The following is a 22,769-nucleotide window of genomic DNA, read 5'->3' as shown; positions in this document are numbered from 1 at the left end:
TTCCTTCTTTGCTCTCCTATTACTGCCACCACTGTCACTGCTCTGTGAGATAAATCATTCAGGTTGTTAGCATGTTAAATTCTACGGATAAAATATATTTCTGAATCTTACTGAAAGAGGAAAGACTGGTCCTTGTTCATTTTTAAGGAACGCTAGAGATAGGCATGTTGGAACCTGCAATACCTGTAAGTAGGCAAGAGAAATGTTTTTTCAAACCCTGGTTTCAGCTTTCAGATTCTGACTAACATTCTTAAAATGTTTCTGAAATGCATTGACTGAACATAACATTCAGGTGTTGCCAGGCAAACTCAGAAACACCGTCATCTTGAATGTAAAATTTCTGCAAACATGGCTACAATTCCTGCCGAGGACAAGGCAGACTGCAGTTTTTACCTGTCATCAGCCACACGACTGACCCCAGGACTAGACTCATTTAGTCTTTACATTAATTTGTCGGCTTCCATAATAATTACAGATTGTCTTTTCCCAGGAGTACTAATTGAAAGCATCCCTTTTGTCTTAGCGAAGAAAGAAATGCTCAGTTACCCTGAAGATGACCCAAGAAGAGACAAACTTCTTACATACCAAGTTAGCAAAAGCTCTACGTTGCTTGGGCACTGAGCCGCTCCAGACATCATTGTACCATAAAAGTTACTTGTCTAGTGCTCTTTATCTACAAGGCACTTGAATATTAGCCAATCTTTTCAATAGCCCTCTTGAGGTATTCTGGTATCTGAATAACAGAAGTAATGAGTGTCGTTTGCCCAAGGCCAAAGAGGGAATTGGGGGTAGAATTGAGATTACACTAGAGTTTCTGGTCTAGCTGTCAATCCGCTAGGACATATTGCCTTTCTTTGCCCCAAGGCCATCCAGTCATTGCAAATGAAGCCCCTGACAAAATTTTACAGTGGTGACTACTACAGGGTTTTTATCTTTATTCCACGCCATGCATTGCTCTCCCAGAAGGTTTGTTAAGTTTAGTGACCGTAATAGGCTTTGAGCATTCACCGTCTCTGACTCAGTTCCCCCTGTGCAAAATAGGGCTGGTATCTATGATGTGTAGGTCACTTATGTTTTGAAGGGCTCTCAGATCATCTTTGGTTACTTCAGAAATGCAAATGCTATTTGGCACACGTTTTAATATCTTTAGACGATGTTGTAGAATAAATGGGTTACTTTCTCTTTTGTCTACCTCTTTACTGTTTTCCTAATACTAAGGATGCTTGAGAGTATCCTCCCTGTTTGTTTAAAAAACTATTACCTTTTTTCCTTTTTTTTTTTTTTAAATTTAGAGTTTGTTTGAAGTTAGCGTGGTCTTTGCTCACCCAGAAACAGAGGAGGAGTGTCGTTTCCTGTAAGTTTTTATATAAATAACAAAAGATCTTTATCTAAATATTGTGCAACATTGTTGGTTTGGATTTGCTACAGATGAGAATATGCAGTGTTTATAAACTAGAGTGGGGCCTGCATCTAAACTTCCTCATAATGCAGATAGAGTTGTAGAGCTTAAAGTTACACCATCTCTGGTTAATTCTGTGCTTTAAAGCCAATAAACAAAATCATCCAGAATTTTGATTTGAACTAGAAGGAGAACATTCAGATAAATTGTTCAATTTCAGGCCTTCTCAAAGTCATTACCCTCTTCAATATAGCCATATCATTTTAAAAAATAAATTCAAACCACGTAGTTGCAGGGGGGGGAATCTTTTGAGGTCATGCCTAGGTTTTCCTTCTCTTATAGGAGACATGGATGGGAGGGAAGGCTTTGAAGAGAGTTAATCCAGTTTAGCTGGATGACTAAAACGAACAGAAGTTCCCTGGCCATGCTATACATAGTTTTTGGCTTGGCCCAGTAGGGCATCAGCTATAAACAAAGAAGCAAAATATTTCTGTGAATTCAGCTACCATTTAATCTGATTTCTCAAAATCTAGCTGTAGTATATTCTGGATGATTAGGTTCACTCTTCCTGTTTGCTGATGCTTCCTGGAAAACTTCAGTTTCACTCAGTCTCATCACTTATGCTTCTACTGCAAGTTAAATCTTAGCATGGAAAAAGGCTCGGCATAGAATTTCTGACTTCCCTATTGCATAGTGACCTCAACTGTTGAGACTAGAGATTTGCTTTGCAGCCTTCATGTATTTCCCTGATTTTACCCCTTCTGGCAATTTGTGATCTTTGTTTGAATGCCCAATCTGCCACCTTCTTGGTTTTCAACAACTGCATCCTTCATTTGTCTTGGGGTGGGGGGTGAGGGAAATGCATGCTTGGTGACATACCTGCTATTAGGAAGAACTGATTACCAGCATTTGCTGAACTTCTCGCCTGTCCAGCTTCTTCAAGACTGGGTAGAGAGGGGCGAAAGTAGTAGGGCCAAACTACAATTCTAAATAATGGTACCTGCAATCCTGTAAAGACTCAAAAGTTTCTGGATCCTGCACCCGTTTGTTCTTATTTATTTAATTTTACTTGATCGGTTCTTGTTTCCTGTGGTGCTTTTCCTTCCTTTGAAACCTCTCAGCAATTATGTTCAGCTCATCCTTCTGTCCTTTTTGTAACCTTTCAAAAATGTTGATGCCAAGCATATTATGGTGCCAGTGTTGGCGCCCCAAGCAGCATAGTTGTAGAGGTGAAAGCTGTAAAGAAGTTCCATTCCAGGTTTATTCCATGTGGCTTGACTATATCCCTTTACTTGCCTTCTCTTTGTAGCATACTTAAACAGCAATTAAGGTTTTAGACATTTTTCTGAAGTGACAGCATATTACCTAATTTAATTAAATAGTAGTTTCTCAGGCATCAAGGCATTCTGCATATGTGAATACCTGGCTCTTGGCATGTTCTGCGGCAATGGTTTGGTTTCAATGTAAATATGGTAAATTTGACTAATGTCACAGATTTAGTAATGACAGTCACGTTTTTTGTGGAAGTGAAGGAGGACCTTGTCTCAACCTGGAGAAGTCCTCCAGGTATCCTTTTGGGTGGGATTTCCAAGTATGGCATCTGCAATTTCTCATCTCTCAAGCTGTTCTTACAAAATTATGTGCAGGTAGGTGTGCTAAAATGACCCTTGGTTTGACACGGAAGATTGAATTGACTCTTATTAGTTTATATTTGAGATTTATGTTTAATATCACCTTAGGTGATATTTAAATTCTGGAAGAGGGAAGTTGTGACGCTTTGTGTCACAAACTGGCCAGGCAAGTTACTTGTACAGAAACAGCCAGAGATCAGATGTGCTTCCTTATAGTCTAAAGTAGTTACAGCGGCGTTGAAAAGCACCAGCAAGAAATGATAAATTGTGTTGTAGGCTAGAAATCGTCTCTACCTGCATACATAGAAATCCACTAATAGGAACTGCAACTTCCTTTACAGTACTCAGAAACTGAGTGTTTCACTGACTTGGCTTTCACTTTCGTGAAACAACCAATAGTTTCCTTATGAAGAGGCAAAGCACAAATGGTATCGAGCACCTGGTGTTACTTTTTCTGTACTAAATTGAATTTTCCTATCCAGAAGCAGCAGTTTGAATCTATAGTTTGTACTGTGCATTGTCCAAGAACAGCAAGTACAGGTATCAAGATGTCAGCAAATCTTGCACAGAACTTAAACATCAATCGTGACCTTTATTGAGGATTAGAAATGACAGCTAAACTTCTTGTGTGCTTTTCCGTCCCATCTCAAAGCTGAGACACATTTGCGTTGGTCAGAGCAAAAGAGGATTATACAGCTTTGTGATTTCTCTCGACCAGGCAATGCACACCTTCCGCCGTTAGTGGTTTAGGATAAAGTTAATTTTAAAATCTGCTCTGTGATAAGCTGTCGGAGTGAGATACTGGACATATTGGTACAAAGACCATGTACATGCTATGGTTATAAGTCTGTCTGTCTGTTTATTTCTTTTTCTCTAAGAGTAGCAGCTAATTTTCATTTTTGTATTTAGAGCCACAGCTTGTCCAGACTGTTTCAAACCCGCGAAGAACAAACAGGTAGGATCTCATAATTGTTGTATTTCTTTTCTGACATTCAGAATTTCACAGCTGTAGCTACAAGGAAGAACTTTTCTAGGTATTCAGGCAGTGTTTAATGCCTGGTTTTCTTTCATCAAAAATCTCGCCAATTTTCAGTTGTGTAAAAATAAAGTTGTCTCCTTTATTCAGTTAACATTCCTCTGCTTAAGAAAAATAAGAGCTTGGTGCTTTTCTTTAGGTCATTCGTTTTCCAGACTGTCTGAAGGCCATAATTTTAGGAACGTTCTCTGTAAATACATCCCTTAAGATCTAGGAATTTGATTATCATGCGTTAAAAGTAGTATAAAAGGTGATCCTCAAGCTCTCTGTGGGTGAAATGGTTCAGATAAGTCACATTGAGAAGATGAGAATCCGCAGCTGAAAGAGAACGATCACACGGCAGTTTTCATGTCCTCTGATCTGAATGAAAGACACAATTCATGCCAGATGGTTTTATCCTGTCTGCCTCTGGAGGAGGGGAGGAAAGAAAAGGGACTTTGCCACTTGTTGCAGGCCCTGAGCACGCACACAATCGTTGACGGAAAAGAGGATATGTAAGAATAAAAAAACAGTTGGAGAGAAACTGATACAAGTAGGACAGTTGGTGTGATCAGAGGGAGAACAAGTAACTTCTGACAGAAGCCTATGTGAGGCCTTTTATTCTTTCTGGTGGAGAGTCTACCGACATTTGGCAGAGGCAGTCTGACCCAGGAATTCTGCCTACTCTACTCCACCTGACCAATAAATGCAGGTCTTTTTTTAGAAGGATTGTATTGTTATAACTCACTGCTTGCTGCATTGCTTTCCTTTAAAAGGGAGGAAATCCCACATAAGGAGCTAAAGTAGCAGGGCCTGGCTGTTAAAACCACACAGGCAACAAGATGTAGGGGAATCGAAAGGAAAAAATACCGACTCTGAAGAGCCGTCAGAGGTTCATCCTTACAAAGAAGTTGTGCTTGAAGCTGGCTTCAAGGGCTGTATTAATCAGAGAAGTAGTACAAAAACTGGGTTCTGAGTGAAAATTTCTGTCATCTGCTATAGGTAGTTATTTAAACCTGCTCCTAGTTTAAGGTTTTTCCAGTTCATCTGTTCTACAAGGAAGGGAAGTGCTATTATGTCTAATTTATGCTTAGGAGGAGAAAGAGCAGCTTTCCTGAAGGCATCCAGGAACTCTGTGTTAGAGCAAAGACTTGAATTGTCCCAAACATTGACCCAGTACTTCTCAGGTTTTTTTTCCAAATCCCCAATCCAGTTTGCAAAAAAGACATCATTAAATTGGAAATTCAGCAGATGGCCATCAAGACAGTTGGGGGGCTGGAGCACATGCCCTAGGAGGAGAGGCTGAGAAATGTGGATTTCTTCAGCTTGGAGAAGAGAAGGCTTTCTGGAGGACCCAACTGATTATTATATCTAGTACCAACAGATTATTGAGAGCAGGGAGCCAGGCTGTTCATCACAGTGCATGGGGGAAGGACGAGAGACAGCAGAAAGAAGTTGAAGTGAGAGGTTTGGAGTCGATATAAGAAAAACCTTTTTACCGTGAGGACAGTTGGACAGTGGAGCAGGCTGTGCAGAGAGGGCATGTGCCATCCTTGGAGGATTTCAAGACCTGACTTGGTGAAACCCTGCGCAATATGGTTTGATCTCATAGCTGACCATGCTTTGATGAGGAGGTTCATTTAGAGACTTTCTGTTGCCCTTAGCCTTCCTAAAGTAGGACTCCACCTCACCTGTTACAACACTTGGTTTTCCTGTTCTAGGAACCTAAATTCTGTTTTCTGCCTTAGGCTCACTTGAGTTATCAACAGCAGCACCTGGCAGTGCATAGAGGATGGTAGTCGTGACTCCTGCCACTGTTGTGCTATTATTACTACCTTTATTATCAGTTCACCCTTGTGAACTGATGCAGCTCGGGGGTCTGAAGTTGCTTGTCCTCCACAGTTTGGGAACTGCCAAGCCCTACTGTTCTGAGCCCTTACTTCTGAGTATGAATGAACTTTGGAACTTTATAAACAGATACCTGCTCAGCAATCTTATTTTCAAAAGAACTAGTTGCCTGCTGTCACAGAGATAAAAGCTGTCACTTAGGTATCCTTCACTCTTGAAAATGGGGAAGCCTGGTTTAGGTTTCTGTTCATGGATTTAGGATTCTGTTTTTAATGTATTTTGCAAATTTGGACCTGAGCTCCCAAGCACCACTTTTTTTGTTCTTGCTTTTGCGCACTGTTGTATATCATCTGAAATAAGATAGTTTCCAGAGATAGGCTTAGCATTTCTTTCAGCTAACCAAAGGGCAGTCTTAGCAATTGAATGTTCTAAGGAATTGGAGTAGGTTTATTTGAAAGCGTGACAGTAACTGTAGACCAGCTGAAAGCCAGTGGCACTTGTTATTTTTCTTCTGTGTAAAAACAGAGTGAGGAAACATATACTTCTCTTTGTACGTGTCTTCTAGAAACAACGGGGCCAATCTTAGTTCTACGACTAAATAACTGTTATGTTCCAATCTGTCAGCTGTGTAAGTTGTGTTGCTTTCATCTTGTGAGTGAAGTTACTTGAATAGATATTGGCAGAATTACCTGTTGCTTTTTGTTGTTCTATTAAAGTTAGGGTTAAGATCGCAGTGAGTTCTTGCCGATACAGAGTTGCTTTTAGGTGTAAGAAAACACAAGTGAAAAAACTATGTTATGAAAAGCATACGGTGTGTATGTTTTAGGGTTTTTTTTAATTCCTTAGGCATATCCTTTCTTAGCTTCTCTTAGTTCTTGACTCATTTTTTTATTTCACTGTGCAGTCTGTTTTCACTAGAATGGCAGTTATAAAAGCCCTAGAGAAGATAAAAGAAGAGGATTTTCTCAAGTAAGTATATACTGAAAACAGTTCTTAGTATTGTACTTTTGTATAGAATTAGGATGGGGAGGAAAATATTAGGTGGGTAAGTAGTGGTAAGATATCTATAAAAGAACTTTTGATTGCTTAAATTCTGCTAGTTCACTGGTTAAAATGTGGTGTGTTTTCTGTTCTTCTGGTAATAAGATGTCATTCCAGATCTTTTAATTGCGGAGTAATCTGAAAATGCTTGAGTTCAGCCACAGAGGGTGGAAAACTGAGCGTAACAGAAATGATGGTCTTTTTCCCGTTAGTAAAAGGGCTTCCTTGGTTGATTATCTCAGGAGCAGCAGAGAGGAGAAACTGTGGGTCAGAGCTGCAGTTCTGCTCTGTGCTTTCGGCAGCACGTCACTGCACCTCTCCGGGCTGGCATGGGATTTGGAATGGTTAGAAGTGAAAGCAGTTCGTTGTGATATTGCCAGTCATTTACATTCAAAAATCTTTATGTACATCCCCAAAACCACAGAAGAGATTGAGAAATCGTGGAACTTCCTTCTGTATGTTGAACCTTAGAGTTTGTAAGGCAAGCTTCTCTTTACAAGAAAGACTTTTTCCCATATTTCCAAAATGTTAGGAGTTGAGTTTTAAGAAAACACCAAGTGCTGTAATATGGTAAAATCACAAGCAATGGGAAGACACGAATAGACAGTGTCTCTGGAGTTCGCTGTGCTTAATTGCACTAAGTCTTCACAGCTCTTTTCTTTGATTCCCAGCGAAGATTTAGTAATAGATCCTGAAGATAGTTGTCATACAGTATTTAGTTTCATTATTGCTATAGCTATAGTACAGTACATCTTATTAGCACACTTTGGAGTGTTATACTTCGATAACGTTCAATGACAGATTGACAAAAGTATTGGCAATGTGGTGTTCTTGATTTGCTTAATGTTTATCCATTTCTTGATGCTCCAGCTTTTAACGTGAATACTGAATTTATATTGTAGCTGTGTTTTGTGTAACTGAGGTCGTCATCTTTCATGCCATTATTGCTACGGTGATGCTCCATCATGCTCTGGTATTACTAGTATTTTTTAATCTTTTTTTTTTTTTTTTTTAAATACAGGCATTTTCCATGTCCCCCGAGTTCACCAAAGAACCTCTGTGTTGCTCTGGAAATTCAGTGCAATAATGGTGCAGTTTTTGTGGCTGGTAAAGTGATCCATTTATTTGCTGCTGTGTTGTCTTTAAACATGGCTTTATAATACTGCCGTGAGACCCAAAAAATTCTTGCTATTTGTTGATTCCTGTAATTAAAACAAAAAAATAAAACCAAATCTAGCTCTATTAAGAGTGGGCTCTGAAAGGGGAAGAAATGATACTTGCCTTTGCTGAAGACATGACATTGTCAAAAGTTAGAAATTACAGATCAGCATTCTAAAATCAAAACTACTTGCCTGCTTTTCTGTTGTGAGTTTAAACTCGGAGCTAGCGCGTGGTGGAATGTGGCTGAAGAGGAGCGGGAGCTGCAGGCAGCTGTCGCGGGGCCAAGGTCGGGTTTCCATGGTGGGAGCTGCAGGAGGGGAGCATGTCGCTCCGGCTGCTCCCAGTGCGCACACACACCTCCCTTCTGGATATTTAGGAAGATCTTGCTTTTCCTTGACATTGTTTTTCTTTTGCTTTGAGAGATGGAAGGATTCTCTCTTCTAAAGACAGCACAGGATGATGTGAAAATTTAAAACAACTTATTTTGTGCCTTCTTTTGGGGGGGCTTATCCAGAAGCAGTTCAGGAAATGAAGAATTTTGCCCTGTTGTCAAAGCTTGCTCTCTCCTTCGGAAAACCTTTATCCCTGCAAATCCAGCAGTTGTAACATGTCCCCTCATAATCAGCACATGGTTTGGGAAAGACGCTTCCCCACGAAATAAGCTCCTGGCAAGTGCTGTTCACTTGGATTTTGATGTGGATTCAGAGGTTTTCACCTCTGAATGGCATATTATTCCATCCAAAACTGCCAATCTTAATGCAATTAATGAAAGTTAAATTTTGGAATGCTTAGCTCTTTCTAGTTCCCTCCCTCAAAACAAGATAGCATCTGAAATAACTGGGTGAGACAGGTAATACAATGCCTGGCGTCCCTGAGTTAGGATGATTAAACTTTTCTATCACCTGCCTGCAAGAGTATCTGCCCTTCCTCCAGTCCTATGTATAAACAACCACTTATTTAAATATATGCAAACAGATTATTTTTAAAAACCCCACAATTTTAATCCAACGTACTATGTTTAAAAGGATGGTACATATCCTGACTAAAGGAAACTGTAAAATGAAAAGGAAAAAAATGCAAAAGTGAATGTTCTCATGGCAGGCTAGTTGGTGTTCTGTACATACCTGTGTCTTATTTTTAGTTACTGATGAGACAGTTAGACGGACATTTTCACAAATCCAGGATATCCTGTGTCTTTTAGCCTCTTCCAAACACACTGGCTTAGGTTGCTTTTTTGGATGGTTTTATCAGGATTCATCTGTGTGGCAAAAGAGACAGGGGGTTAGCTTTCTGCATGGGATTTAATAGTGGTTTTGCAATTTATAGCTTCTTCCAAACAAAACCAAAAAACCCCAGGCAGGATGTTGTCTTTAATTTTTGAATAATTAAATCCAGAAGAGAAGAACTTGTTGAGTACTGTGCAGTTACTTTGTTATTACAGCAGTTTAGTATCCTTATTTGTAAGCCCAGTTTCAGAGTTGGTATTGCCTTCTTGACCTTACCTTTCTTTGCTCTTCATTGAATGCTTCCCCCCAACTTTTTTTTTAAAGGTTCAGGAGAAGTTGTCAAACTGAGAAACCCCTTTTGTGTTTTTTTTAACCCACTCTTGATTAGCTCAAAAGCTAAAATTATTAGAATGGGGAGTTGAGAGAAAAAATAAAATATTTTCCTTTTTCCATTTTATGGAGAGAGTTTAGCGGTGTGAAGCTGCGAGTCACAGTGCTTTCATTATTTGCCCCAGTGAAACAGTATTAGTCATTTTCCCCATTTGTTTGTGTGGGTTTTTCTGCAGATCAAAATGCAAGAAGGAAACATTGTTAGAAATAGGAAAATATGATACCAAAAACCAAAAAAATGGAGATGACAGATGCACGGTATAATATGCATAGATACTTTGAACTCCTTTTTTATTTTCTGTATGCAAGGTTTCAGATTGAAACTTGTTTGTGCAGGGGGGTTACTCATTGTTCTTCATGAATGAGTTCCTTGTTTTGTGCATATTTTCATATTTTCACTTCTTATAAAACCTGTCAATAAGTAAAGCTCATCTTGGTCGTCCGTGTCAGATTGTTCTTTGGTGGTAACAGTCGTGTCACGGGACAGCACGCTGGTGTGACATAACGTGAGACTGGGAGTGGAATCAGTCAGAGGATGGCAATCGCTTTACATGGCAACTTCTCAAGGTTCTTGAGATACGATATGTACTGGTTTATTTTTAACACATCTTGCTCACATGGTTTTCCTTGTAATGAGCCAAAGTATTTTAGTTTGGGTTTCTTTTGTTAAACATTCAGACAACAGCAGAACTTGGAATGAAACCTGAACTACTTTATACCGGTGGGGTGCGGGAGTGTCTTCACTTGTGACACACATTTAGTGGCCAGGCATAGGTGTAGCACTAGTTTGCTATATGGGAGGCTGGTTGAAAACCATGGTCTGATCCAAAAAAATCAGTTGTTCCATTCAGAATTAAGTTGACTCAGACTAGGCACTTGAACCTCTGGGTTTTCGTTCCCGGTTGAGTCAGGCTGCATACAGTTTTGTTTCTGTGGTTATACCTGCAGGTATGACTGCAGCAGTAGGCTCTCCAAGTCTACCTTTAAGCTGGCTGTCTTGGATGCTGAAACTCTCCTAGGTGCAGCAGCACGCGTTACGTACTCTTGCTGTAACGCTCTTGCCTTAAAACAAGTTTAAGCCTGTAAATTTACTTTCACAGTGCTCCAGTGAAAGTTAAATGGGTTGTGCTGTGCCATACTGGAGCTTTTGTCCATTGCTTTAGCATGATTACAGGTAACATAGTTGTTTTTTACAGGAAGATACAATAAATATTCAAGGAATTTACCTCAGACTCCCTGGATTATTGATGGGGAGCGGAAGCTGGAATCTTCAGTGGAAGAACTGATTTCAGAGCATCTAATGGCAGAATTCAAAGCGGATAGTAAGTACCTAGGAGATCTTCTACCATATATTTTTTTCATCATTACTAGAATATTTTTTCTTGGTAGCTACTCACTTAATACAAGAGTGTAACAGAAAAAAACCTGTTTCTTTATCCCTCTCTTATCCTTCCAAGTCCAAGCTTGTAAACTTTTTTTAGCTATGATCTGTGAGTAATTAGATGACTGCTTTGTCTTATGCAGCGTCTTTTATCCTTCTGAAATATCTCCTCAGTTGATCTGATGATGTAAATATTATGGTTTTATGTGGTAGAATTTTTGCCTTCTTAACGCTTGGTAATTCATAAAATGACTTGTAACAAGAAGGTTTTTGCCATCAGTGTTCCACAATATCTGCCTGTCTTTTGACCCCTTCATTTTTCTTACCTCAGTTAATTTATTTTCTTCAGTGCACAGAGTTCTACAAGCTAAATGCTTATCCAGGAATTATCCAGGTGAAATAATCATTGCCCATCATTTGTCGTCATGTAGATGTGGAGTTAGAGATAGAGAAGGCCCAAGGAAAAATCGCATTAGATATTAGTTTGGAAAAAACAGCTACTTTCCCCTCCGCCCCCCGCTTCCAGTCTAAACACTAGGAAAGTCCTCAAACCATGTCTTTAGGCCAGGTACTACGTAACACCTTATTTCAGCTTGCAGAATTACTACAGGTGGCTACCAGAAGTGCATGTGCAGTAATGTTGAGAAGAGATAGAAACAAATAGAAAGACCATTGCCAGTAGGTCAAGGGAGGTGATCCTTCCCCTTTTCTCAGCACTGGGGAGACACATCTGGAGTACTGGGTCTGGTTCTGGGCTCCCCAGTGCAAGAAAGACGTGGACATACCAGAGTGAGTCCAGCAAAGGGCTCTGAAGGTGATTAAGGGTCCGGAGCGTTCCCAACTAAAAAAAATCTGTCAGTGTGACCAAAATACACCTTCATGACCATGGAATGTGATTATGTAGTTGTCATAATATGAGCAGAGAAATGAGAGAGAATAAAAACCGAGGAAATCTTTATGCTACATGTGTTCCCTGTGGAGGGAAAAATGGTGAAACCATCAGTTTTTCGGAGACCCTTTGGAATAGAGCTGCAAAGTTACCGCTAGTGCAGGGTTTGGTGCCCCGTTCCTCCTTCAGGCAAAGCTTAGAGGTGGATGGGGTACCGTGAAGGAAACTAAATACCTAACATGACATTTTTGTAGCTTGAAAGATCTAAAAAACAAATACACAGAGGTTACTTTTCAGTTTGGACTTGAACTGTCTTCCTCTTTTGCCCAAGCGTGTGTGACTAGCAGAAATTTCTCTAAAACCTTTGGAAACCATTGGGTGTTTTGGGGAGAAAAAGTTGTGTTTTGGAGGAAGACAGCTCAGTTTGATTTTATTCGTAGGCTTGAATTAGCTGGGTAAGAAATGAACACAACTAATTAGTGAGTGGAATTCCTTTAGGATGGTACTGCCTTTTTTTGGACATTTTCAGGATTGTCGCGGTCACATTCAGGGCAAGGCACTAGGAGTGCTCTTCAAGAAACTTGTGAGCCTCATCCACTAATCAATAACTATCCCAGATTTTTTAAAGTACAGTGCAGGCTTCATTTTGAAAAGGTAGCCCTTCGAAGTATGTTTGCAAACAAGTTTAGAAAGAAAATATTTCACTTAGTATTAAAAATGTAAAATAAAATCTCACCTCCCTTGTTCAAATCTTGTTACAGGCTTTAATTTTTCTTCCTCTGGAAGAGAAGATGTGGATGTAAGAACGCTGGGCAATGGTAAGGCTTGGAACATCCCTCGTGAAACATAGAAACAAACCAAATTGTTAACCAAAGCTACCCTTCTAGATCTCGCTGAATGCTAAGTGTGTAAAGTGTGTGACATTTTCTCTCGGAATCGTTTTGGTAATATTTATGTATTTATTCCCAAAGACTGAACAGTTTTCTAAAACCAACTGAAAGAGGAGCCCTTTTTCCCTGTCCTTGGCCGCACAGGTGCATGGAAATGCGCAGCTTGTTAGGAGCACTTTATTTTATTCACTTCCTATCTTTAAGCCATTTATGCCAGGCTCATTCCTCTCTCGTTTTCTGTTGGGTCCTTCTGCTTTGCCTCGCTGTCACTGGGGAGCGGGGAAGCCGTATTTTCTTTTTAAACTGGAGTCCTTTACAAAGGTCAGCTGCTTTCCCAATATGCCGAAGCTACAATAGCCAAAGGAGGAGGGGAAAGAAAAGGTAAAAACGAACAGCGCCGTGTTCCAGTTGCTCTCGGATTTGTAGTGTAGTTCTTGGCATTGCTTGCGCTGGGGCTCATCCCTGGCCCTGAGCGCAGAAAGTGCAGCTATTGCAACAGATGTTTCGCTGAGGGAGCGGGATTTAACATCATCTTGCACCTGGGCATTGCTGTAGGTGACAGAAAATAAGCTAATTAACTTTTTTTTCTTATTTTATTTTTTAATTAGCACAGACTTGTACAAGATGTCTTCTGGGAAGTCGTAATTTGCACTTATTGCTGATACTGGGGTTTAGTAGCCAAAAAAAGTCCCTTGTTTCTTTCCTTCCATCTGATGCTACATCCCTAAACCCGCAAGTCCTCTCCCTGTTTGCATAACAGCAGACAATCTTCGCACCTTCCAACCTTACTGCATAAATTCAAACGTTAATTTAGAACAACATGTTTTTATGTTTTATGACTGTGCATGTTGCCAGGAAGGCCCTTTGCAATTGAGCTTGTGAATCCTCGTAGAATACATTTTACTGCTGAGGACATGAAGGGACTTCAGCAGGTAAATCATTTGCACCTCACGAACTCATAAAGCGTGTGTTTCCTCTCTAACCGAGCAGTTTTGCTAACTGATTCTTTTTTAAATATCGCAGACAATTAATAACTCTTCAGACAAAATACAGGTTCGAGATTTACAGCTTGTCACCAGGTCAGTATTTACCATCGCTGTCAAGGGATGTCAAAGCGGTACTTTGGGAGTTTTGCAAGCGTTCTTGCTCACAGCGTTATATAATTATGCTTATGTTATGCAAGTAATTAATTTCTTTTGTTTAGAGAGGCAATTGGTCGTATGAAGGAAGGTGAAGAGGAAAAGACGAAGACCTATAGTGCCTTAATATGGACAGACAAGGCAATACAGAGAGAAGATATTGCCTTTCTAGATGATATCAAGGTCTCTGTAGCTCTTTTTCTAGTTTATATAATACCTGTCCTGGTGCCCCAGGGGAGTTTATATACCTACAGCCACAGACATCTCTCTTTCACCGTTTTGTTTGGTTGGGTTTTTTTTATCAGGGTTTCTCTTGCTAAAGGGACTTTCTTATCTCCCTTCCCCCTTCTCAGCCTTCCTTATTTCACCGTGGTCACCCTAGCCATCTAGCTGGCTGGCTGTTAGCCGAGACAACAAATTACTGAACAGTGTTGACCTTCCACTAGACCGAATAATAAAAAGTGGCGAATGGGAGAGGAGGAAATCTGGCACCTGCAGCCCTTTCTTTACCTTAGATAGTGTTTTGCGTCAGTGAAAGGAGTGGAGAAGGTCTTTTGTTCTGCAAGCTCTAAGGCCCTTCTTCCACACCTGCAGCAATTAGGAGTTTGAAATGTCTATGGAAAATAATGCAAAGAGGCCTTACAAAGTGCTCAGTGTAACGAGCCCGCTGTGTTAACGAGAACTTTCTCCAAGTGTTGGTCAGGGAGACACTGCTGATGGAGAAGCGCGTTCAGTTTTTGTCGTGTTGCACTAATTCCGATGGGTCTGGGCCATGAAATCATTCTCAAAGTGAGGGCTTGAGCCATTGCAGCTGAGGGAGACAACTGCTGTGAAGCTTTTTTTTTAGCAGGCCCACTCATTTCCTGAAAAGTTGCCTTTCCAACTGCTGCATCTCATTTAGGAAAGGGGGTGGGGAATGAACTTTTAAAAAGTCTATTACAAGATCTAATCTCGTTTTGGGGTTTTTTTTTCCCCTCACTTTTATTTCTAGGGGGTTGGCTGGAGCTTAGACAAAGCATTTTGTGGGTGGGATATTTTTTATTTTATTTTTTTTTGATTGCCCTGAGGCTCTCACTGAGCTTCAAATTCCTGGAGTCATTCCAGCAGAGGACTATGGAGATTTCAAGGTTATTCCTCTGTATTTGTGATTCTATTAGTTTGTGTTCATATGAGGCCGCCTCACTTAGCCTTTGAGATGGCTGTGCTCTCTTCCTTTGACAAACATGGAAAAAAAATTAGTCTTGCCTCAACAAGGTTACTCAACTACTGTAATATGGTATAAAAAAGATGTGGTTGGTTAACAATATGTGTGACTCTTACAATCTGTGCAGCCTGCTGCCCATTTCCTTCCTCATTTATTTTCTTACCCCTCGTAACAGGAGTTAAAACTCGACCAGAAGACGCCTCTCCGGGTTCTTCACAGAAGGCCTTTAGCTGTCAGATGTCGGATCATTCACACCATGAGATCTGAGTACATAGACGAGCACCATTTTCGCCTGCACCTGAAGACTCAAGCAGGAACGTATCCTTAGGTGCCGTTACACAAGGCGTTTACGAAACAGCTTGCTCATTAGAGTACTTCGGGGAATGGGAAGTTTCCTGCTTTTATCACTGCTGCGTTTCTAAATCCCCGCTCTTCGGCAGTCATATGTTGCTGCATAACGTTTGCTTTTGTGTCAGAATCTCACGTTCCGGCTTTCATTCAAAAATGCCACCCAAGGGAGTGTATTTTTGTGATGACCACTCTGATAGTTTTAAAGTATGTGATAGCTATAAAAGTGTATGGTTAAAGACACACTTCAGCTTTTTCTGATTTAACTGATAACTTTTCACCTTGGAAAATAAGCTTTTCCCCAATGTTTAATGCGCTGCAATGCAGACTGTAGATCGCTGCTACTTGCAAGTTAACAGTTTTGTCATAAAGTCGCTGCTCGCTTTGGAATAAAATAGAAAATATAGGTAAATAGTGCAGTTTTTGGCATTAGAGTCAGAAGCTGAGAATTAGGAAGGCTTTTAAAGATGGGTTTGGGCTTAACAGGATGGTGAGAATGATCCTAAGAGGACATTCATTGCAAGTGGGCTTAGGAATAGAAAAAGACACTATTTTTTGTTTCGAGTGTTTGCCACCATACTCTTTTTTGTTTGGTTGGTTTGTTTTGTTTTCTTTGCGGTAAAATACACCTTTCCTTAGCCAGTATTTCTAGCTACATTAAAGAATTTGTGCATGGCGACTTCGGAAGAACAAAGCCCAATATTGGCTCCCTGCTGAACAGAACCGCCGACATTCTGGAGTTGGACGTAGAGGTAAGTTGTTCCCTGTTTAACTTTCCTGGAAACCGGTAACGTAGTTGCGTTTGTGAGATGGTTTCAGTGGAATTGCTCTGACCAAAACAACGTTCCTCACTGCAGTTATTAGAAAAATTGATGTTAAGGCAAAGACTGTGGTCTGTACCACACTGACACATGTCAGGGAGGGCTGGAGGGACACGCCATGAACTGGTGATGCTTATTCTTAGCACCCGCTGGAACTGAGCTTAGCGATGTTACACGTACCACATCATTTCTTTCCAAAACAGCGTTGGGTGAAAAACAGGAGAGATTTGACTTCCTCCTTCAGTGCTGGTTCAAACACAGCAAGAAATTCTATCTGTTCGCTTGCTGGAGTCAGATGAAAAAAACCCAAATTGGTTTTGATTAGAAGAATGTATGTGGAGATACGGATTTAATATTTAACTGAGTGGTTTGGCAAGGTTTATTTGAAACGTGGGTTTTCATTTCAAGTAGCCAGTCATCGGCACGCTTGTTCTCATGTATTTCTGGAAAACTGCCCCTGTGTTACACTTTGCAGAACAGATTTACAGTTTTGTGCGTATCTTTTGTAGGATAATACAGGAAAAGAGCTTGCAGAGGGCACGTCAGTTGCCTCTGAAAACAGGAACACCTGACTTGGGGTGACAAGCGTCGCTCTCACACGGATAGGTGTCACTACAGTTATTGGACATAACTGAACAATGTCTAGGGACGTGAAAATGATTAGTCGCCTTGCTAATGATGCATTGAACTCGGCCTAAGAGCCTAATCCTTTGACGAAGTTGAGGCTTAGGCATGGAGTAGGTATGATTAATGTAGGCAGTCTTGAAGCCAAGGCGTTTCAGGTGCTGCGTGGCGATGCCCGTGCTGTGATTGCAAACGCTGATACCGTGGCGGTGTGGGGCGTTCGGCTTTTGGAAGGGGGTGAGCAACAACGAGCTTATGCCCAAAGGCAGTTGGAGACGTGGCTGCAGGGAGGCCGGGACAGAAAGACGTAATCCACGTTGCAGTAATTAAGACATTTGCTTCTAATAAAGTTAGGCATGTCCCTTTGGTCTAACAGTCAGGGTGACTGTTAGCGATGCTGCCTAGATAATTCCTGCACATAATGCTTGACAGCGTATTCTTTTAGTCTAGTTTTCCTTACTCAGGAGGCAGGCTGGGGGACAGGTGATGGTTTTCTACTCGAGCCTTGCCTGCGCTGCCCAATACCTGACTATTTCTGTGGCATCACTCCACAGGTTATTTGTTTTCATGTCATAACGGCCCGTCTGTAGGATGGATAGAAGATGGGGACGGCTCACGTTTCTAATTGACAGTTCTGGACACTCTGTAAACGCAGCCCATCAAATGACGAGGAGCTGCGATTCTGCTTTGTGAAGAAAGCCGCAGTCTTGTCTTGGCCCCTGTCTCTTATCTTAGCGTCCTTTATTTACTCTCTTTCATTGCACTGTTAGCCTACAGCTGACAAGCAGAGAGTTCTGACAGCAAGTCTCTTTATATATGTAAAATATCAAGGCTGCTGATTTGCCTTTTTGCCCCCCGCTCTTCTAGTCTGTTGACGTTGACTGGCCTCCAGCCCTGGATAATTAACTTTCCAAGTCGGGACGAGGAAGAAGCAGCTCCTCCGTCAGCAGCTGGTTCCTGAAGACTGTCCAGTATATTACAGCCGGGTTGTAAAGTATTTCTGTTGAACATTTGGATCATGTTGATCTGCCAAAGGATACGGCTACTTTGAATCTACTGTAAACGCGCTGGAACAAGTAGTGTTCGTTCAAGCTCTAGCCTTATTTTAGTTTCGTCGTGCACAAAAGGATTTTGGTAAGGTATTGTGTTGATAACAAGTCTTTTAAAAGTTAAGATAAACATAAATGACGTACGATGCAAATGCTGTACTGAGCAAGTACCTCAAATACGCGTTCTGCAGTAGTTCAAAATGTTTTAATTAAAAACCTCCCTCAAGCCAGACTTTTCCTTCTAACTCCTTTTATATTGGGTGCTGCAGCTTTCTTGTCTGGGTGCAGGTAGCGCTGAGTTACCTGAACGCCAGCCCCAGCGTTTTCTGAGCGCGGTCCCCCAGAGCCAGGGAGAGACTGAAACCGGCAGGACGGTGCCTGGGAGGAGGCAGCGCTCTGCTGACTGCATTTTGGGCAGCGTCACTTTTAAATCTGGGCAAAGCTGTCTCCCACAGTACTTTGAAAAGGGAAAAAAACAGTTTTCAGAGGAAAACTTTGCACTTAAACCCAAGTTTTTCTCGCTTAAAAATATCAGTGATGCTTCCTAGAAACAGCAGTTGAGGTACTGGAGCGCTCTGGCCTGGTTACCGTCCTCTTCAGGCGCAGGATTTCCCCCGTTGAGTCACCATTTATAAAAAGACTGGGAACTCCTGGCAGTGGTGCACGATGGAAATCTAAAGAAAAATAGGAATACCGCGAACCCCAAAGTACGGGCAAGTATCAGGCATACTGAAGAATGTTGGTATTGAGAGACCAAGTGGGATAAAAAGATAAAAAGCTCTGGTTTGTAACGTAATACACTCTTTTTTTTTCTGGTATCCAACTTTGGCTGGATGCCTGGAAGAGCTGAACAGTGTCTAGGAATTTGTCTGGCATAGGGAAGACGTGAGGTGGTTTTTTTCTTTGCTTGTGTCATTTAAAACATTTCACACAAGGCAGGAGCTGGGCTGCAGGGTTCTTTTTACGCTTATTAGCCAGGTCCCACCACCTGCATCATTAGGAAAAGCCACTTTATGCCTGTATCATGTTAATTCATTAGGAAGATGCTGCTGCGTACCTGAAGTACAGAAGAAAGTTAAGTTATCGACAGGACGTTAAGGTTTGGAATTTAAGGGCTCTTTGTTAATTAACATTTCAGAAATAAAGAGGGTAATATTTGCCAAGACAAACCAGTGTTTGGGGACGGGAAGGATTGCTGAGCCATCTTACCTTCAATTCAGTGGTGCCAGGACCTCGTGCTAGAACAGCTGCACGAGAACGTTGGCTGAAGGCTCAAAAAGGCACGAATAAATACACTTTTCAAGGAGCTCCTAAAATCCGATCTTGAAAAACTAGCCTAAATATTATGCACTCTGCCTGTGACGGGCTGTCAAAAACTTGTCTCTCGTCACTTGTTTTCCTTGTCCGCTGTAACGTAAGTGTGGCAGGACTTCAGAAGCTCCTGTTTGTCTAACACGAAAATAATAGGCACATGATTCAGACAGCAGTATTTTTTTTTGTTTTTAATCTTAAAGCTGTTATGAGCAACAGATTCCAGGAGTAGTTGTCTCAGATATAATCTGTACCCAGAAAGGAAGTGTCATGAATGATGGAAACCTTAAGAAACTGAATTCAGAAAACAAACAAGAGAGAATTTCAGTCTCGTATCGATGTGGCTTCTTGAAACTCAAAGTGAAGTAAAATATGATTTATAAATTCCATAAACTACAGGGCCGGGGCGGGGGGGGCAGGGGGGGGTAAGCAGGACTGCACTACGGCCACGCCAGGCACGAGACGAGCTGTCCCGGGGGATCAGAGGGATGGCGGCGGCCGCAGCAGCAGCAGGAAGGGCTCCAGCCCCAGTGCCCGGACGCTCTTTCCGCGCTGGGCTGTGTGGCATCGTGGTGACAGCGGCCAGCGCGTCAAGGATCAAAGCGCGGCTAAAGGAGGCTGGAAAGATGACACGAAATGTGCCGAGTCTCATCTCTTCTCCGCGCAGGGCAGAGAGCGCCACCAAAGATTCCCAAATTGCTTATTTTTTATGATAAAGGTGAAGTATCCAAATGAGGGGGGGGAAAAGCTGATGACGCGAATATCTTTACAGCTTTAGATACTTACTGCCCAGGGGTCACGTGAAAATACTAAAACGAGAGCTGTAATGCTTTTTTGAACTTTAAAGCCTGCAGTTTGTAATACAAGGTAAACACTTGGAACTATCATAATCTGTAATGAATATCGCAGCAATAACATTAACGGTGTACTTTGGCCTTAAGAGACCTACTTGTGAGTACTGAAAAATAGGCGGGTTTGTGAGAATAAGATTTAATCTGGTTCATGAGACGTGTGAAAGAGGTAGATATGTTCTAGCACGTGACGTCAAAAAGACTATAAAAATGTGGTCCAGCATTCCTTACCTCCATCCTCCTTTGTGCTGCAAGGCCTCAAAATAAAGCCAATGTTTTTCTCTGAGCAACTGGTCACCTGTACTCTCCCCCCATGTTGTTTGGGGTTTTTTTTGCATCAGCTTGGCTGAACCTGGAGAAAACCGTACCAGAAAATCGACTTTTTCTGCCACAAAAAATTGCTGAGCGCAGATGAAGCCCGGCTGCACGCATCGCGTCAGGCTGGGTAGTGACCGCTGCTGAGCGTGAGCAGAAAATACGGTAAAGAGCCCCAGGATCGGCAGCCCGTAACCTACCTTCTCCCCGCGCTCTGGCTTTCCTGCCGTGAGGGACGGCGTGAGTCCGAGAAGGCTGCAGAAGCCGAGTGTATTTAGTATAACCAGTTCTTTTTAATTACCAAACCAACTCGTTTACAAAGGAAAACAGAACTTTGAAAATATTTAATTATACAGTAAAAACAAATCGTGCTATAAAGAGCTTTCTATGAAGTGAGTAAAATGTTTACATTTAATATACTTAAAACTGAGAACTTCAAAAAAAAAAAAAAGACCTGAATAAACAACACATTTCAAGCTTTCTTTGTATGTCTTTGGCCTTTGTATTACTTAAGTCTGCGGAGAAGCTCTGCAGAAGTGAGGAAAAACTGCTTTAAAAGGTGGCGAGTCAATTCATGGCGTACCTGCAGTCGGGGGGAGCAGTTTCCCAACCTTCCTCTCTTGTAGGCGTTGTTTAAGGAACGTGTCGCGTCAAAGCCGCTGCAACGCCTCGGAGCAGCACCTGATCGCTTCGGATGCAGTGGATTCCTGCAGGTGAGGAGTCACTGCTTTCCCATAAACCACCGAGGCTTTTTGGGAGTTCCTTTCTGCCTTGGGTACAACTGTACATCTCAAGTGGCTTTTTTGATTTGGGGTTGTGGTTTTTGGGTTTTTATATATCCGAGTGTGCTTTTTTTTAATTGCTTCTTTCCACGGTGCAGTTTTATGTTACCCAACAGTAACGATTACATTCTTAAGCCTTACCTGCCATACAAAACAGCCGTATAATTTAAGAAATAGTCATATATTTCTTGCTGTGTTGCTTCTTAACAAATAATAATAATAAAACTAGCAAAGCCCTATAATGCAGAGTAGAGTGTCTTCCCGAGCCAGCAGCAGCCACGCGAGCTGTCGCTGAGCGTCTCGCCACTCGGGCTGAGAACGAAGACTGAGATTCAAGTGGAAGGGAGGAAGTTCTGCTTTCTGATACAGAGAATAGAGGAGTGGCTTTAATTAGTACAGACTGAAGTGGCCATAAGTTGTTAATTAAGTGTACCTAGCTGAGGCCGCCCTAAGACTGCCTCCGGCTTTGCCCCAAAGCTCTCCTGGGAGGGGGGGGCCGTGTCTGAGCCTTCCTTTGAGCAGTCCCTTGCATAGCAGGAACTGCCGGCACACCTGAGGGAAGAGCAGGGAGTTGCTTCGGCTCAACAGAGTTCCGCAGTTCAAAACAGCACACGCATCACAGCTACACACGCGCACACGCGCACGCCAACTCCCGGGGAAGTAACAGCGTGCTCCAGTCCTGGAGCAACAGGGGTTTGCCATTTAAAACAGCGCACTTTGGATGAAGTGCAGAGAAGTCCTTGCTTTCTACTCATTCTTTTGTGCAGTGATTCATTTACAACAGAGATGGACTATTAAAAAAAAAACAACTCAAACCTTCCGGTCTTTTAAAATATATCTAACAATGACATAGTCATTAAAAAAATTTTTAGAGTAAATTTGCCTTCAAAGCAAATGGAGTGTGGTGAAAAACGTGAAAATGCATGATCTTGTTTTAGGAGAGGAATGTGTTCTATGAACGAGGGTAAGAAACCTAAACCTTTCAAGTAAGTTGAGTAAAACTTTGTTGTTAGGCGAGTCGGAACTAGAGTGCCCACGTGCAGGGTTTTTTTTTTTCCCTAATTTCTGTCCTATCAAAGTTTAGATTTAATTTCCATAGCGAAAATGGTTCTTTTTCAAAACAATTTTAACCCTGTGAAGGATGTGAAATTTTAACCCTTCTGACGATGCCAGTTTTTACAGCCCCCAAAGGTAAGGAAGACCTAAGGGTTAACAGTTCCCTTTTCCAACAGCATAAAGATACGCGTACAAGATACTTGAAGGTACAGAACCCCAAACCCTGCTGCCACCTCTCTTCTTTACGGGCACCGGTCTTTGGGCTGGAATATATAACCTTAAGTTACATCGGGAAACTTGCCTAGTAGCATTCTGAAAGAGAAAGCGGGGCCTCCAGAAGGGTAAGTTACTCCTCTTCACGCCGCTAGCCAGCTGAAAAGCGCTTAGGTACGCCGCTT

At 41.7% G+C, this 22,769-nt stretch overlaps 1 protein-coding gene across 4 annotated transcripts in view; it reads left to right on the top strand.

The window, feature by feature from the left end:
* Positions 1-21,129, top strand: part of PUS10 (pseudouridine synthase 10) — a 35,219-nt gene extending 14,090 nt beyond the window's left edge. For 3 of the 4 annotated variants that reach the window (XM_063331194.1, XM_063331193.1, XM_063331196.1), the window contains 12 exons: positions 1,293-1,354; positions 3,940-3,985; positions 6,798-6,862; positions 7,956-8,041; positions 10,908-11,033; positions 12,743-12,799; positions 13,727-13,803; positions 13,895-13,950; positions 14,076-14,193; positions 15,390-15,532; positions 16,215-16,314; positions 17,875-21,129. In XM_063331194.1, the coding sequence (XP_063187264.1) occupies positions 1,293-1,354; positions 3,940-3,985; positions 6,798-6,862; positions 7,956-8,041; positions 10,908-11,033; positions 12,743-12,799; positions 13,727-13,803; positions 13,895-13,950; positions 14,076-14,193; positions 15,390-15,532; positions 16,215-16,314; positions 17,875-17,913 (975 nt within the window). In that variant the 3' untranslated portion in view covers positions 17,914-21,129. The remainder of the gene's footprint in view (positions 1-1,292; positions 1,355-3,939; positions 3,986-6,797; positions 6,863-7,955; positions 8,042-10,907; positions 11,034-12,742; positions 12,800-13,726; positions 13,804-13,894; positions 13,951-14,075; positions 14,194-15,389; positions 15,533-16,214; positions 16,315-17,874) is intronic. The other variant, XM_063331195.1, reaches the window with a different exon arrangement.
* Positions 21,130-22,769: the final 1,640 nt, after the last annotated feature.

The sequence above is a fragment of the Chroicocephalus ridibundus genome, chromosome 3 (assembly GCF_963924245.1).
Source record: "Chroicocephalus ridibundus chromosome 3, bChrRid1.1, whole genome shotgun sequence".
Lineage (NCBI taxonomy): Eukaryota > Metazoa > Chordata > Aves > Charadriiformes > Laridae > Chroicocephalus > Chroicocephalus ridibundus.
The sequence above is the reverse complement of the archived record's forward strand: the minus strand, read 5'-3'. Positions and strand labels throughout refer to the sequence as shown.